This window comes from Nuphar pumila, chromosome 4 (genome assembly GCF_984573655.1).
Source record: "Nuphar pumila chromosome 4, dmNupPumi1.hap1.1, whole genome shotgun sequence".
Classification (NCBI taxonomy): Eukaryota; Viridiplantae; Streptophyta; class Magnoliopsida; order Nymphaeales; family Nymphaeaceae; genus Nuphar; species Nuphar pumila.
In genome coordinates this window covers 143,938,071-143,956,126 of record NC_143252.1, presented here as the reverse complement: position 1 = coordinate 143,956,126, position 18,056 = coordinate 143,938,071, and the positions used below count along the sequence as shown (strand labels likewise).

The window sequence follows — 18,056 nt, the reverse complement described above, 5'->3', positions numbered from 1 at the left end:
CAAAATACGAACCAGTTCACGAACAAACTGGCTTCGGGTGAACTCTCTCTCTCTCTCTCTCACGGCTATGGTTTTGCAGGGGATTGGTTGTATCGTTTAAATTAGGGCTCATGTGGGAGCCATGGCGTTTGCAGCTTCTCGTGCCCAAATTCGGAGTATGGTACGCTTTTTGTTGATTCATTTCTTCATTGAAACCCTAGTTCGCAGTGAATTTGAATATCGGTAGAGCCCGACGATTATTACGATAATCTTGATGTTCATGTACGGCGTATCGGGGCAAATAATGAACGGATTATTGATTCGATGCAATGCTTCGAGGACAAGCTTCTGGAGTGTCGTCGATTCGATGCTTGAACTCGTTCCAAGTCGACGGGAAATTTGTGTTTGTAAGTATTGAGGCGACGTCGGAGGAATTTCTGATTCTTTTTATGGAATCATGGTAATGCCTAGGCGGATTATGTGTTATCGTGTCCTTCCGTTGAAGTTCGTCGAGCGAATTGTGGTCGACTGGTCGCTGGCGGCGAGGACGGAGATTCCCCCATTCGACTAGGCGTTGCCGAGATTGGCTTTACAGTTCTTTGTGAGGTTTCGTTGAAGAATACAGCGAACATGGTTCATTTTATATCTGTTATGCATATAGACTATCCGTTTTACCATCTCAGAAGTTTTCGTTCGATGTTTGCAATGCAAAATTACGTAATCTCAGTGTATGAATGAGGAGATTTTGTCTTGATTGTGTTGATTAGCTCGGATCAGTAAAATTTTACCTCGTGCTTCAAAAAGAAGGGCCTTATTAGTAGAGCGTTGGTTGAACGATCTACTGAAATAGCTTGATGGCAATTGGAACCTCTTTCAGACGTTACCTTGGTCTTTTAGGTCTCTTATTCGTTCAGAGCCTGCTTGGCTTACTTCTGCTAGGAAAAATAGGAACTGCGTTATTAACCTGGAGGTTACCCCATTCAGACTGTCTCCTTAAGATAACCATCCATGCGGATTGTATTTTGGGCATCTTACTGTCTTACAAATCACTTGTGAATAACATCCAACACAAGAACAAGGTGAATAGCAGTGGGCGTCCTCCCTAAGCGGGCATTTGCATGCCACAGTAAATTTCTTCGCGGTGAGAAATTCTACAGAGAGAAAACGTTGCGTCCCCGTCCTTTCTCTCTAGTTTTTGAGGGGGATTACTCCTCAAAGCGGAAACCATGGGGAGAAATTTTTATGTGCGTTTGATGGTGCGTACGGAAAACGTAAGGTTTCTCCATGGCAGAGAAATTTACGCTGCAATCAAACATGCCCTAAAGGTAGAATTGAAAGAAAGACCTTCGAGTTGGTTGTAGCCTTTTGCAGTTAGTCTTGACTCTTGCCTTAATGCCACCACCTTTTAAATATTATGAGTTTGACATTGTTTGGCAAATTGCACGTGAAAATGACTTGCATATTTTCTCAGGTTTTTAGCGACATGCATTTGAAAAATACTATATATTGTGAAGCAAGAAGTGGATATAGAGGCACCATTGGTAGGAATATGAGGTAATTGCTTTACCTTCATCTCTAACATTTCTCCTATCATGATAATATAAATTCTGCATTTTTTTCCTCATATGAGGATATTTGATCACTTCAGGTTCAACAGGTATTTGTATTCAAGGCTTTTGAGCTGGTCTCGTAAATCCAAACACGAATCTGCGCAGAAGCTTTTGGAAGAGGTGAACAATTATGGCAATGCAAGCGTGCTGGATAGCTCAAACGTTCTTGATAAGGTAGGATTTTACGATGGTATGTTTAGAACTTATCCATATAAATGGGATAAGCTGATATATTGGCTTCTGGACCATGATGCAACATCCCAGCTTCCCTCACTTTTCATGATAATTGGGTGCATACAAAAATCCAGTATGGAGCTAGATTTGTTTTTCCAATTCCATGGACTTGGAGTACCACAAGATCAAGAATTATCTGGTTGGAACAGAACATACAATAGATTGTACATGTCTTTAGTACTTTGTCTTATATCCTTGGGGTCACAGGTTGTTGCTTATCATATATCTGTTTTCTCTTTTGCAATAAAAATTTCCTTTTTGTTTAGGAAAAGAAATAGATAAAAAATAGTCTTTTTTGTTTTTTGGTGTTTATCTGTGGCATCTTTTGATATACTAAAAAAGTGACATTTTGTTAACTTGGTGGGGCATCTGCCGACAAAGACTTCAATGTGTCATTATCATGCCTTTGACGTAACAAAATCTTCAGTTTTCCAACAAGTTGTTTATCTATTCATGTTCTTTTTTATTACACAATAATGTTTAGTTTCCATACCTTCTGTTCACACTTCACAGAACCATTTGGTCCTTTTGCTTTCAGCTTTGTCTGTCCTCACTTTGTTTGGTATCTTGAATATCGCTCTTTTATTTTATCCAGCAGTTGTGCTACAACTTGCAAGTGTTAGCCATATTCAAATGCGAGTAATATTACCTATGGAAGCTATATTTAGATGATTATTCAACTGGGGCAAAGATTATCCCTTTATGAACCAATCCAACAAACCTGCAACATGATGCTAAAATTACTTGTTTTAAGTGCTTCCTGCTTCCTATACCAGAGGCTGCTGTTTTCTATTTTTCCTGATGACCTCATCTAGCGTAGTTGGGGTTTGCTTGAAAGCCTGAGAGACAATATGAATGCAAATATGAACTCTTGAAATCCTGCTAGAGTTTCCACATCTTGGCTAAGCACTTGCAAGTTCACATCCCCACTTTTTCGTGAATCCTAATGTAAAATATGACCTTATTTACTAACTAAACTTGTTACACTTGTTTTGTTATTTCTTTAAAGTTACGGGATCTCAAGTTTGCTTTTCCCTTCTTTTGGGATTAGTTTTTCGTCCCTTTTCATGCATGATGGCATATTCCGTACTCCATAGTATCCACCTTGAAATGTTGGGCTTGTGTATGTATTATTATTTGACAATTTTTTTTCTTGCCGAATATATCAATTTCATCCCATGCATTAGATGCTTGGTTCCTTTACAGGTTTCTGTTTTGATGGGTTATGATAATTTGCATGACTTAATGGAGCATGAGAAGGTTAAACCCGATTCCAATGATGATCTGAAAGGGATATTGACTGAGTTTGACATCTTAGTGTCTTGCTCAAAGTTTCCATCTATCAAGCTGGGTAGCACATCAATTGTTGAATTGTACGGTGAGTTTCCAAGCCTTTCAGATGAAAAGAACCTTCTCTTAGCTGAAAGCTGTAAGGGATGCCTACCAAGCTCCGGAGGCAGTGATGGCATGGGACCTGAAAAGCTAGATACAGCACGGGACATTTTTGTTAATTCTCTTTCTAGTGTGACTGAATCATCATTGAATCACAGCGAGAAGTATACGTTCCCATGTGTTACTAAGATTCCTGCTCAAGGGGTCAAAGAAATTCCAGAATTGGCATGTGCTGTGAGTGTGACAGAAGACTCTGAGAAAATCATCACAGAGGATTTTTTGATTGATTCCATGGATAGACCGGAACATGCTGAAGCTGCTATCGACAATATCTTTGACAAACCCATCAATTCCATGCCTGGAATAAGCAGCAGGCATAGCCGCCAGCTTGAAAAAAATGGGTTTCATACGGTAAGATGCTTGTGTTAGTCACTCATTTTATTTCACCATTCTTCTACCTTAGGATGCAACCTGATTTATTCCCCGCTAAAAGATCAAGTGGTCTGGCAGTGATGAAAAGAATCTTTTCCAATAAAAAAGTTACTGATCTGACTCTAACACTCCCTGTTACTCTCACACATTTATCAGTTATGCTGCATTTTGCTCAATTTTTTTCTTCCTAGTCAAAATTTTGGAAAAACTAAGATGAGAGGATTAAATCATAGTGCTAATTGAGTCTTTTCCTCCACCTATCATTTGACAGATCCGGAAACTGCTAAAGCACTTTCCTCGAACATATGCTGATCTTCATAATGCCCAGGGTACAGTTGATGATGGCCGGTACTTGACTTTTGTTGGTAAAGTTTCATCTTCTAGGTAACAAGATAAAAACTTTTTCCTTTTTTCAGTATCCTACATACCTTCTTCCTTTTGTTTCCCTTGGACTTACTATCTTATAAAAAATTTTCCTCGTGGCGCGATGACAACATTGTTTGCCTTAAGACTTGATATTGACATCTTTGATATTCCAAATATGCTTGATGAATCATCTCTCGTTCACGTGGTTTGGAAAATATTTGATTTCTGGAATAAATCTACTCAGCAAGGGACGAGAACATATAGGAGCATGTTTTGTTAACTTGGGGAATTTTTTTTAGCTAAATCATTATCTGAAGCCGATCAGATTGGTTCACCTGCTTAAAGTAATGGCCATATTGGTGTATTTAACATCCTCCTCTCTACAAGTACTTGATGGATCAGGCTTACTCGTTTATATTGCACCTCCTGATATTACACAAAGAATTGGTAGTACATTCACTTTTCCCCTGTTCTTTTTGGGTGCTTTAATTGGTAGTGTATTCAAATTTTCACTGTTCTCTGGGGGTTTATATTGCTTATGTTTAGCAACTCCTACTGGGTGCTCTATATGTTATTTGTGTATGAAGTATGGTTACCAATATTGTTCTTGACAGTATCTTGGTGAGTTTTTTTTTTAAAGAAATTTGCAAATAAGTGAATTGCTTGGGAAAGTTTTGAGGCTTTTATAAATAAAAATAATGTAAATTGAGCAATACTAAATAATAAAAAAATAGAAAATGAATTTCTTTAAAATGATCACAAAATTATTGTATTTTTATTAAACAATATTTTTCTCATTGCCAATGGCTGTGACTACCATAAAAGGCACGTGTAAAAGCTTTATGATTATCCATTATTGTTGTGTATGTCCATCATATCTGGACAATGTTTTTATCTTCGTTAGAAAGATAAATGAATCAATGCCTCCACCTGTCACATTTGGGATAACTCTACAATTGAATATCTTTTACTTTTTAGGGGAATAAAGGCTAGTGCTCTTTCTTTCCTGGAGATCGTTGTAAGCTGTGAGATCCCTAATGGGGAAGAAATCTCTGAAGTGCAAAGTGGCTCTTATTCTGAGAAGAATATGAGAAAGATTCAGTTGCATTTAAAGAAGTTTTTCCGTGGTCCCCGGTTCACAAGTATGTCCTTTCTTAAAAGCCTTGAATCAAAGCATAAAGTGGGGGACATTGTTTCAGTTAGTGGCAAGGTACAATTTATGTTTATTCACTTTCTTACAGCAACATGGAATCCCTGTTTTTTTTCCTCTGAAGGATAAGGTTGGGACGGAGTCATTCTGTTAAAATTCGAGTGCTGCTGTTTTCATTTGAATTCTTGGTCATAGACTGCTATGAAGCTTTTCCCCTGGAATTGGGATTACCATTTGAAAGGTGGTATTGACAATTCCGAGAATTGTGGGAGCCACCTCTTTTTTTCCCTAAAGAGTTTTCTGTATATCTGAATTGAGTTTTACCTGTCACAAGAATTCATTATCACTGGAACCAACTCTTTCAGTTTTGTGCCTAAACGAAACTCCTTGCTTTATGTTTGCTAGCATTCCTGTAAAATAGACACATCTATCATTTCACCCATGCACGAGCTATCCTCATGGGATTTTGATATTTGGTAACCTTTTATGTTGCTTAGGACCATCTGCCTTATAAAGTTGAAAGGCTGTCTCAGCACCTTACATACTGGGATATGTAAATACTTTTAGGCTCTATTTGGGAGCTGGTGTTGGAGATGAGATGAGAGGGGTGATGGGAGTGGCGAAGAAGATGGGGGTTGAGGCTGGAGTTGTTAACTACATCCTTGTGAGGATGTAGTTGAAAATGACCCATCTCCACTCTCAACACCATTCTCATCTCCCAAAACAGGGTTCCCAAACACCTATGGATGTAGGTGGTATTAATTAGACCCTCATTAAATATCATCTCCCCTCCCATCTCCTGCTCTCAAACAGAACCTTAAGCTAAGGGTTAAGCTTCAAGTTCATGATTGTGTTGGATCTTCTCAGAAGTTGGTCTATTGACAGGTCAGTTGAATGATTATGATTTCTGAATTCCAGTGTTGCTGGAGTCTAGTGGGTCAAGATGAACTTGACCCCTCATGCTTTGCTGCTAACTTTCAAGAATTTATAATCTCTTATTGACTACTAAGCAGAAAGTGGTCGAGTCTATGGTTGTTAAATTACTAGAGGGGCCTTTGTTTCATTAGTTTGAAATTCTCTTGCCATCGCCAAAATTTACTTGTAGATTTTTCTTTTGATGATTTACGTTTAGGTGAGCACAATAATCATGAAAGGTCATTTTCAAGTTGTGATTAAATCTGTTTTTAATAGAATTTTCTTTTGACTATTTAGGTGAAAGCACTGAGCATGAAAAATCATTTTGAAATTCGTGAGTACAATATTGACGTGCTTGAAGAGGACACATTTGCAAAGCAAGGTGCTAAGGTAGAGGAGAGGCCTTATCCTATTTATCCTTCTAAGGGGGGCTTAAACTCCAACTTTCTCAAGGGTCATATAACAAGGTTTGTGGATGTCTGCTCATCATCCCTACCCTTCTTCCGCCTTGTACTTATTAACATATCTATCTATGAAATCAATTTTTTTTTCAGCATGGTCATATCTCTAAATAAATTTCCTGTGTAATCTTTTGTTCTTGATTGTCCAAGGGTGAGAGGATACCGTATTGATTTCTGTCCTTGTTCTATGGAGGTTCACTTTAAGCATTGTTACTAGTTGAGTTTTTGAAAGGGTTGGTTTCTGCCAGAGGTGGGGTCTATTTTCTTCTTCTTAATGCTAGCAGTATGATTATCTCTTGGAGAGCCAAAAGGAAGACTTTATCAAAAGCAGACAAAAAGTGTGACTAGGTCACACTTCAAAGAATAGAAAGTCTAGAACAAATCAATGCAGCAAAAGGCAAGGAGAGAAATTATTCCCTATTCAATGTGTGCATGTTAGGGGCTTGCCCATTGCTCGCCCTTTTAAATCTCACAAGTTCTAAGCTCATGCTTCTGAGATACTGTAATGGGAGGTAGTGGCTGGAGTTTAGGTGCTTCCTTGATGAATAGGCCATTTCTTTTGAAACTGCTGGCCATGTGGTACAAGTCCATGCCTCTAAATCATTTGCCAATCACAATACTTGAATAATTGTTTATTTTCCCATGTGTTTTAATGGGGTGGGGGAGAGAAGAGGTTCATTGAAGATCTTAAAATGTCATTGTATCATTGTCTGAATGAAAACCTGATGATACATGACTCAATCTGTTTGGTCTCAACTTTTGATTCAAGTGGGTCAGTCTTATTTTACTATAAAAATACTGATAAGAATACCCATAAAACTGAAATACTTTGTATATAATGTCCAATATGTCTGAGGGACTAAGTTTGTCTAAAAAATACATCGTCAACTAACAATGTGTAATTAATACAATGAAATGGAGCCTGAAAATTTGCGAAGCTAATAAGTAATAAAATTTTCATTATAAGTGAAACACCCCAAAATTTCGAGCTTGTAAAATTTTTAGAAGAGCTTAAAGGAAACTAGAAATCCTTATTTTTCATAGTTTTGACTTAGCGGATCAGCGGAAAAATGATTTTTGAAATAACAAGTCGGCAAACCTTGGGCGCATTACTGTGGACTTTCCGTTTCATAACGAATTTGCATTTTCGAAACAACATTTAAAACTATATGCATTAAAAGGAAATTTCAAGTTTATACAAAATGAAATTTCTCGAGGAAACCCTTATACAAAAGTTAAACCAAAGGGTTATATTCAAGATGCAGAATGCCTGAAGAAACAATGGGATCTTGATGCCATAATGCAATCGCGCCATCACTCCAACCTAATCATCACCTGTAGCTGTAAGATGGGTCAATTTGATGAAAAACTGGTAGGTGCACAAGTATAACAATTTAGAACAAAACTAACACATGCTTTATTTCATACATGATATGCAAATTAACATAAGTGAACAAGAATAACTTTGTTTCAATATTAACTGTCCCGAGGTTACGCACATGAGAAACGTAGAAACAATTGAGATTTGCCTAGGGGTTTATTATGCTTTGTATTTTGATACCTCGGGTAACTAGTTGAGTTCGCTCCTAAGGAGACGGTCGGTGACCGAGAGAGGATTCTCCAAAGGCATTCGTGGTAAAGGATGCATCCAACTTCTGCAGAAGTCTAGGGGGTCTATCACCTAAGATAATATTCGATAGCCCCATCCCCTTGTGAAAGTATCTCCAACAAGATACTACGAACAATATTACAATATTATTGAAAATAAATGCGTATACAAACGCCCAACAAGAACACTTGAAACACTTGTACACACAATGCACAACACAAAGTCATAAATGCACAAATACGAACCCAAAAGTCATAAGTTCCACTAACACAAGCTTGGGCTATAATCCCAAAGCCTTGCAAAATACAATGGAGGAGAGCCCTTTTTATAGGACTTGGAGAGACCCTTGGAGGGGCTCCCACATAGTCGTTGGAGCCCCTCCAACGGTCACAAATGTGACCGTTGGAGGGGCCCAACGACTAGTGGTGGCCCCCCCCAAGGTACAAAATACATTGATTATATAAAAAAGAAAAAAGGAAAAAAGAGAAAATAAAAAGGGAAAAATTACAATACATATTCAAGAAATGAATATGTGCAAAAATGAAAAAAGACTAAACTACCCCTACGACTAAATAATAGAAATATATATATTATATATATAATAAGTAGATACATATACATATATATTAATATATGTATATGTATTACCTTATATATATATAACATTACATGATTTGATTACATAATTTAACACCCCTAACTCCGATGACTGGGGATACCGAGTCAATTGCTACTCGAGGAGCATAATTGTTAACAACCTGTCCATCGGAGTTTTTGTAGCATCCTATCCTCTCTCTTGACGGAACCAAGAAGGCGAATGAGTGCGTCAGGTTCTATTTTAATTGACGACCTATTCTACATGCTCTGATTCGTTGAACCCATTCAAGCATCTTGCCTGTGAAGGCGATTATTACTGTTTGTGTGACCACTACATTGAATTCTTTACACGTTACGAGATTGACACAAATCTCTCATCCAATTATCGTACTATCAAGATGCGGTGCATGCCTAGCGATACTGCTTACGATAAATGGGATGCCAGTTTCTCAATAGAAACTCCCGACCTTAGCTAAGTTCAATTTAGCTTTTGAAAACTACGTGTGTCTGAACACCGGGTTTTTCACAAAAATCCCTTTTTTTCCTTAAAAGCCTTGATATGTATGCGCAAAATCTGCGACTTATACAAAGGGCAAACATGGTATAAGGTTAAACAAAGTACGCGAACAAGGTACCCTGCCAACATGTATGCACAGTACGTACATGTACGCCTTCCTGCCGGCCAAACCAGAGAGAGAGCGAGATCACCCGAGGGGGGAGGGGCCGGCTGCTCCCGGCGAAGGGGGCTCCGGCTCCAGTGAAGGGAGAGGGTGAAAGACGGGAGGGTCGAGGGGGAGAGAGAAAGAGTGGGGGGCTCTTGTGCGTAAAAGGGGAACACCCCCCCCCCCCCCCGTCTGTGTTTAAATAGAAAACAAGGGGGGGGGGTTGGATCTAGATCCAACCCGGATCTGATATATATATATATATATATATATATATATATATATTTAAAGTCGGGCTTTACAATAAGAATGATATCACAAATTTATAGTAACAAACTATAGTAATTGAAAAAAAAGAAAAACGTTCTAATAATTTGCCTTAATGAAATTTAGCATGAGAGGGCATTCATGCATAATTACAGCAAATATATTTCTATCTGCATAATCACATAAACGGTTTGAGTTCCAAGCAAGCACAACCTATTAAAAATAAATATGAAGCTAAATATATGTGTATAGATCCACCAGTGCTGTCAACCTTGTAGAGGGGTGATCTTGGTTGACTTGGCTGTCACAGGATTAACCCATTTGTAGACTTTGCCATGTATATAATGATTCCAATATTTGTCCTTTGTTACTTACAGGAGGCACAGTCTAATTTCTTTATATTGACAGGTATATGTTTTTGTGTTGAGAAGTTTCTTGCATGATTTGAGCATTATGGTAATCATTCTATACCCTCTTTCTCTCTCTCTCCCTATAAATCCATGAGACCAGGGTGATAATGGAATCATTTCATGGTTCACGTAGTAAATTTAGAAACATGGGCCCATGGAGGTGCATTTTAGGGTTTATTACTTTACTCAAGTATTGCTTAGGGATTTCTTTTGTTTAATATTTGGAGTGCGAAGATTGAGTTCAACCTGGGTGTAAAGTTAATAATTTTAGTTTCTTAGGTTCGTTATGACTGAACTCTGAATTTATCCATGTTATTGTTGACATTGAGAACAATGAGAGGCTTCTTTCTGAGTGCTGGTCTATTTATTTTGACTATAAATGGTGCACTGCCATGTTCACCATATCCTAAGCTATTTTATTTTCAAATTTCAAATTTCAATCTTTTTGCTGTCATTTTTCAAGTATAGAGTTTTGGATTGTATCTGTACCTGTGTTGAGGTTGCATCAGATCAGTGTCAAGGCTGTGCTCATCCTTAAACCTTCTGAGGGACTGGTGGCTGGTGGTTGTCGGCATGGTCGGTTTTAATGATTTCTTTTCTTTTCAAAATACAGAGCATTACAAGCCTTGTCACCAGATATAGATCCGATCCCCAATGACATATGCAAGGAGTTCTCTTTGTTAAATCTTTATGATGTAAGTTATCGCCTCCCTATAGGATTACCATCTTTTATTGGGAACTATGTTTTTAGTTTATTATTTTTAGCACTGATTATGTATGAAAACATATTTAATCTCATGATGATATCACTATACTTTTCGAATCTCAATATAGTAAGCTGATAAATGTATTCTTCAACTATCCATGGACTGTCGAGGATTTTGGATTGTGTTTTTGATGGATGAAAATTGAAAAGGGTAGATGGTAAGTGTTAGAATGTGGTGTGTGTGTGTGTATATATATATATATATATATATATATATATATATATATTATCCTACAGGGGTATTTTTTGTCTTCTTGACCTATGTAATTTTTGTAATAGGTGTAGCCCATTTTTATTTTTTTATTTTAAGTTGTAATATGTTATATTGTCAAGGGCATTTCTGCCCTTAACAAAAATAACAGCTATATAGCTGTTGGGGCTCCTCAACGACTAGAAATATAGCTGTTGGGAGCTCCAACGGCTATATTGGGGAGCCTCTCACTCCCCTCTTTGCCTATTTTCTAGCCGTTGGGGAGCTCCAACAGCTATATTGGGGAGCCTCTCACTCCCCTTTGTGCCTATAAATATGAGGCTTAGACCCTTATAATGCAATGCATTTTATATGCATTTGATCCTCAATAAAGACAATATTTTTTATATTGTGTGTTCATTTCTTTAAGCCCATAAGTGGTTAGTGTGCTTGTGCTTTTGCCCCTTTGTGTGAGTTTGTATTTGCCTCTTGTTTGAGGTGTGTGGAAAGTTCGTGATTTCATTACATGGTCTCGGAGTCATCAGTTGAAGATCTTGTTCATGTGAACGTGAGAGCGTGGATCGTGTGATCATGAGCTCGTGGTGTCCAAAGAATATCTTTGCTTCTATTCTATCTTCATTCTTTTCCCTCTCTCTCTTTCTCTCTTTCTATCTCTTCTTTGTAAAATGGAGAATGAACAGGAAGTGGTCATCTCCATTCTTGTAAGACTCAATGATACAAACTATGTGATGTGGTTTTCTTTTTAACAAAAATGATAAACTTTCCGCTAAAGCCATTCTTTGTGTTTTCCTAGGTTATGCCGAAAACCAAAAAGGATTTAGGTGTTATGATATTGAGAAAGACAAGTTTTATGTTTCAAGAAATATAGCTTTTCTTGAAAAGGAAAATGGTTTTAGAAAAATTGAGTATAAGAAACCATGTGAGTATTTATTTTTGTTTGATCTAATGAATGAACATAATAATGGTAAAATTAATGATGTTGATGTAAATGAAAGTAATGGTATGCATGAGTATCAATGGTAACACTCATGATCATGAAGGAGATATGCATATTGTTGAACCTCACAATGAACTTCAAACATATTCTCGTCGCACACGAAGCCATCCACCATGTGCATTAGAAAGGTATATTCAAAGTCAAGACATAGATCAATCTAGTATTAGGAAATCTACAAGGATATTCCAAACACCTATTAGGTTTGTATCCTATTAGTCTTTTGAACCCCACTACAGAGTGTGTCTTATGGCTATACATTCTTACGTAGAACCTTCTTCCTGTAATGAAGCCAGAGAACATCATGAATGGTCTGAAGCCATAAATAATGAATTAGAAACCTTAGAAAAGGGCAAAACTTAGGAGATTCAATAATTACCTATAGAAAAGAAAACCATAGGGTGTAGATTAGTTTATAAAATTAAAATAAAAAGTGATGAGACACTAGAAAGGTATAAAGCTAGGCTAGTAGCCAAAGTGTATAGTCAAGAATATGAGATATATTACGAGAAAACCTTTACCCTAGTAGCTAGGATGACGACAGTTTGAACTCTCATCACCATAATATATATTAGAAAATGACCTATCTTTCAAATGGACGTTAAAAATACATTTTTAAATGAAACCCTAAATAAAGAAGTCTATATGAAACCTCCACCTAGACTAGGTTTGGCACATGAAAAAGTTATTCGATTACAAAAATCTCTTTATGGTTTAAAACAAGCTCCTTAGGCTTGATATAATCATTTTAGTGATGTAATGGTTCAACTAGGATTCAAATCTTCTTATATTGATACTGCCTTGTTTGTTAAGTCCTCTAATGTAGATATAGTTATCTTGTTCCTCTATGTGGACGATATGATTATCACATGAAGTGATAAACAGGGAGTTAGTCATATCAAGGATGTTCTCAAAAAACACTTTGATATGACAAATCTTGACTTTCTTCGATATTTTCTTGGGATAGAAGTTGCTTACTCACGTCAAGGGTATTTTTTCTCTCATACTAAATATGCAACTGAGATAAACGAAAGGTCAGGTCTTATGGATGAAAAGAGAGTGGACACACCAAAGGTCATCAATGCAAAAATGAAAAAAGATAATGGAGAATCTTCCACAGAAGCCAAAACTCATGCAGTGACTACTACGACTTCTGAATTGGTGTCGTTGGGATAGTTACTCGAAGACTTGGGGGTTTTCATATCTGTACCCTAAAAATTATGTTGTAATAACAAGAATGCCGTCTATACTGCAAGCACTCATACATTTCATGAGCGAACGTTGCATATCAAAATGGATTGCCATTATGTCTGTGAAACATTCCTGAAGAAAACCATTACTTTACCATGTGTCATCTGAATATCAACTGGCGAACTTCTTCACTAAGGCGCTACCATGTCCTCGATTCCACTTTCTTCTTGGAAAACTCTCGGTTGTCATTCTGTGAGTTTGACGGGAGGTGTTAGAATGTGGGTTGTGTATATATATGTATGTATTACCTTACAAGGGCATTTTTGTCTTTTTGACCTATGCAATTTTTGTAATAGGTGTTGCCCAATAAGGGCCCTTTTTTATTTTTTATTTTAAGTTGTAATATGGTATATTGTTAAGGGCATTTTTGCCTTTGATAAATACAACAACTATATAGCTGTTGGGGCTCCCCAACAGCCCAACAGCTATATTGGGGAGCCTCTCACTCCCCTTTGTGCCTATAAATATGGGGCTTAGACCCCTTGTAATGCAATGCATTTTGTGTGCATCTGGTTTGTTAAAACATATGTAATAATACATCTATATATATATAAATATAGATGTATATATAAATATAGATGTATATTCACCATAATACCCGATAGGGGTATTATGGTCATTTTACAAGTACCCAATAGGGGTACTTGTTTTATTTATTTTATTTTGCTGATTTTTATTTTTGTTTTTTTATTTTTTAAAATGTATTTTGGATACCGAAAAGGGGCCCCACAATGGAGTCGTTGGGGCCCCCAACGGTCACAATTGTGACCGTTGGGGGCTCCCAACGACTCTATTGGGAGCCCCTTTGGTCTCCTTTTCTTATAAATAGGGGGAACCCCCCTTGTATGTGGTATTGCTCTTGAGAGCTCCTCTTCAATAATAGTGATATTATTTTTCATGTGTGTAGCCTTTTTATAAGGCCTTTCGTATATCCCTTAGTGGATTTCCTCTCTTATGCTTGTTGCATTTGTCCGTGTGGGACATAGTGAATGCTTTAGCATTCTTGGATTCTTTCGCATATTTCATTACATGGTATCAGAGCCATACGATCTTCTAAGGTAAAATCGTGTATCTCTCTACTTCTTTTTGTTTTCTTTTTCTCTCTCACCTCCATTTTGTAGCAATGGAAGTCAAGATCGATCTATCATTCAAGCTCAATGGGAAAAATTACATGATGTGGGCATCTGCAATGGAGAATAATCTCAAAGGGAAAAAGCTTTGGGGTTATGTAATGGGGACCATTCCGGAACCCCAACTTAAGCTCACAAAGATGGAAGAAGATCAAGAGAAAGCACTTGAAGGCGATGCTCGTCTCAAGGCTATTGAAGATTATCATCATCAAATGGAAGATTGGGAGAGTAACCATGCAAAAATCCTAGCATGGTTTATGAATAATGTTGAACTTAAGGTATGTGCAAATATTGCAAAATTCCGCCGGGCAAATGAAGTTTGGTTTTTTATGAAGGGTATGTTTACCCAAAAGGATCTTGCAAGAGCTTATTTTTTGCAAGAAAATGTGAGAACCACAAAACAAGGTGACATGAGCATACAAGACTATTATAGTGCTCTAAATTCTTTGTGGGATGAATTGGCTCTTTTGGAGCCTAAATGGGTGTCTATGGAGGATGTGGTTCTAAGACAAAAACAAATGGAACAAGATAGATTGTTTCAATTTTTATTTGGGCTTCGTCCCAAATTTGAACAAGTTAGATCCTCACTTCTCCATAGATCCACGTTTCCTCCCTTAGAAGAGGCTATTGCCGAGATTACTCAAGAAGAGACTAGGCATAATATGGGTAAAAGCATTGATGAAGTTCTTGCCGTATCTAAACCCGACAATCATGTCAAAACATACAAACCACCTCATTTTGGTAAGCAAGGGAGTGGTGGAAGAAAAATGATTATATGTCATCATTGTTATGAGCCGGGGCATATTAAACCCGTTTGCCCAAAGCTAAATGGAGCATTCAAGCCAAAGGTGGCTTCCGTTGAAGAATCATCCACCAAAGAAGATGACGGCAAGAACGAGGATCTCAAAGATACTCTTGGACAAATTTCCTTGGCTCTCCAACAAATTCTAAAGGCTACTTCTTCTACCTTCGGTGCCGCAATTGCCTCATCATCACCTCCCGGTACGTACTCTTGGATTTTAGATTCCGGAGCTTCTTTTCACATGACCCCTCAACGTGCACACCAATTCAAAAATGTCTTGTGTCTCTACGGCCGATGGAACTTTTCTCAAAATAAATGGTGTTGGAACTCTTGATTCTAAAAATGTTCAAAATTTCCTTGTTCTAAAAGTTAGAATAGTTCCAAAATTAAATCTTAACCTCTTTTCCGTTTCTCAAATAGCCGACCATGGATGTGAAATATCTTTCTCATCCCAAGGGTGCTTTGTGCAGGATCTCCGGTCCGGGAAGCGGATTGGGCAAGGCCATAGGAAGGGAGACCTTTATTTTATGGATAATTTAATGCTTCCAAATACCTCATTTTGTACTTATGTCCAAGACAAAAATATTGAAACTTGGCATAAAAGGCTTGGACATCCAAGTTACTCAAAAATGTATCTTTTTCCTTTTGGACACAAGTTTTGTAAAGAAAAATATATCAATTGCAAAGATTGCATTTTTGGCAAAATGAAGTCTACTCCTTTTCCTATTAGATCCTTTGTGACAACAAGACCTTTTGAATTGGTGCATTCCGATGTTTGGGGGCAATCTCCGGTTCTATCTAAAGGTGGTTATTCGTATTATGTTACTTTTATTGATGATTATATTAGATATGTATGGATTTATTTTCTTAACTTTAAATCGGAAGTTTTTAACTTCTTTAAAGAATTCCATGCAAAAGTTCAAAATCAATTTCAAAGTCAAATATCCATTCTTAGATCCGATTCGGGTGGAGAGTACTTATCAAATGATTTTCAATCCTATCTAAAACAACATGGCATTTGTCATAAAAAATCTTGCCCAAGAACTCCTCAACAAAACGGTCTAGCGGAAAGAAAACATAGGCATATTTTGGAAACCACTAGATCCTTACTCATTTCTAAAAATATTCCTAAAAAATTTTGGGCCGAAGCCGTGTTAACCTCCACCTATTTAATCAATAGGATGCCATCTTCAAAATTGAACAATATTTCTCCTTATGAAAAACTTTTTAATATGACACCCGACTACAATCGTCTTCGAATTTTTTGGTGTAAATGCTTTGTTCTTTTACATAAAAGAGATAAATTGTCACCTAAAGCAATAAAATGTGTATTTTTAGGATATGGTGAAAATAAAAAAGGTTATAGATGCTTTGATCATAAAAACAATAAGTTATTTGTCTCTAAAGATGTAACCTTTTTAGAAGATGAAAATGGATTTGACAACAACAACAACAACAACTACGCCTTCATCCCAAAACAATTGGGGTCAGCGATATGAACCAAAAAAGAAATTCATTTTGGGTCTTCCACATGAATCCTTTTCCTCCAATCATTTCTATCCAACGCCATGTCCTCGGTGAGGTTCAAAGCATTCATATCCTTTCCTATCATCTCCATCCAAGTCTTCCTAGGCCTACCCCGACCTCTTTTAACTAATATATTTTCCCATTTCTCCAACCTTCTAACTGGAGCATCATTAGGCCTTCGCCGAATATGTCCAAACCACCGTAAACGATTCTCTCGCATCTTATTTTCAATGGGTGCAACACCTACCTTCTTACGTATCTCTTTGTTCCGAATCTTATCTTTTATTGTATTTCCACACATCCATCTAAGCATCCGCATCTCAGCTACACTCATTTTTTGAATATGATGTCTCTTGGCAGCCCAACATTCCGTACCATATAGTAAAGCGGGTCTAATAGTCGTCCTATAAAACTTTTCCTTCAACCGCAATGGCATTCTACGATCGCACAGCACTCCAGTAGCACTTTTCCATTTCATCCACCCAACCTTTATCCTATGATTTACATCTCCATCAATTTCTCCATACTTTTGAATGATGGATCCCAAATATTTGAAATAATCATTCACCGGTATATCTTGCTCACCAAGCTTCACTACACTCCCATCACTACTTCGTTGCTTACTAAACCGACATTCCATATATTCAGTCTTACTCTTACTCAACTTAAAACCTCTAGCTTCCAATGTCTGTCTCCATAATTCTAACTTAACATTAACCCCAGCTCTAGACTCATCAATCAAAACAATATCATCAGCAAACAACATACACCATGGTACATTTTCTTGAATTGATCTCGTAAGCTCATCCATCACTATCGCAAATAGGAAAGGGCTTAAAGCAGATCCTTGATGTAACCCAACCGTTATCGGGAAATTGGTTGTCACCCCTCCACAAGTGCGGACATTGGTTACTACTCCTTCATACATATCTTTAATTATACTAATGTACTTGAGAGAAACACCTTTCTTCATCATTGTCCACCAGAGAACGTCCCTAGGTACTCTATCGTATGCCTTCTCTAAATCAATAAAAACCATATGCAAATCTTTGTTCCTCTCTCTATATCTTTCAATAAGTTGTCTAAGAAGATGTATAGCTTCCATAGTTGATCTTCCAGGCATAAAACCAAATTGATTCTCCGATATCATGACAACCTTCCTCAACCTAGACTCAATCACCCTCTCCCAAAGTTTCATAGTATGACTCATGAGTTTTATACCACGATAGTTTGTGCAATCTTGTATATCACCCTTATTCTTATATAAAGGCACCAAAGTACTCTTCCTCCA

At 37.3% G+C, this 18,056-nt stretch overlaps 1 protein-coding gene across 6 annotated transcripts in view; it reads left to right on the top strand.

Moving 5' to 3' along the window:
- Window positions 1-18,056, top strand: part of LOC149841459 (DEAD/DEAH box RNA helicase family protein) — a 62,892-nt gene that overhangs the window by 184 nt on the left and 44,652 nt on the right. For 2 of the 6 annotated variants that reach the window (XM_090003850.1, XM_090003849.1), the window contains exons 2-9: window positions 80-160; window positions 1,451-1,533; window positions 1,637-1,763; window positions 3,030-3,626; window positions 3,919-4,031; window positions 4,992-5,223; window positions 6,376-6,545; window positions 10,698-10,779. In XM_090003850.1, coding sequence (XP_089859976.1) covers window positions 122-160; window positions 1,451-1,533; window positions 1,637-1,763; window positions 3,030-3,626; window positions 3,919-4,031; window positions 4,992-5,223; window positions 6,376-6,545; window positions 10,698-10,779 — 1,443 coding nt within the window. In that variant the 5' untranslated portion in view covers window positions 80-121. Of the gene's footprint in view, window positions 1-8; window positions 161-1,450; window positions 1,534-1,627; window positions 1,764-3,029; window positions 3,627-3,918; window positions 4,032-4,991; window positions 5,224-6,375; window positions 6,546-10,697; window positions 10,780-18,056 lie in introns of those variants that run through there. The other 4 variants (XM_090003848.1, XM_090003846.1, XM_090003847.1 and 1 more) reach the window with 2 other exon arrangements.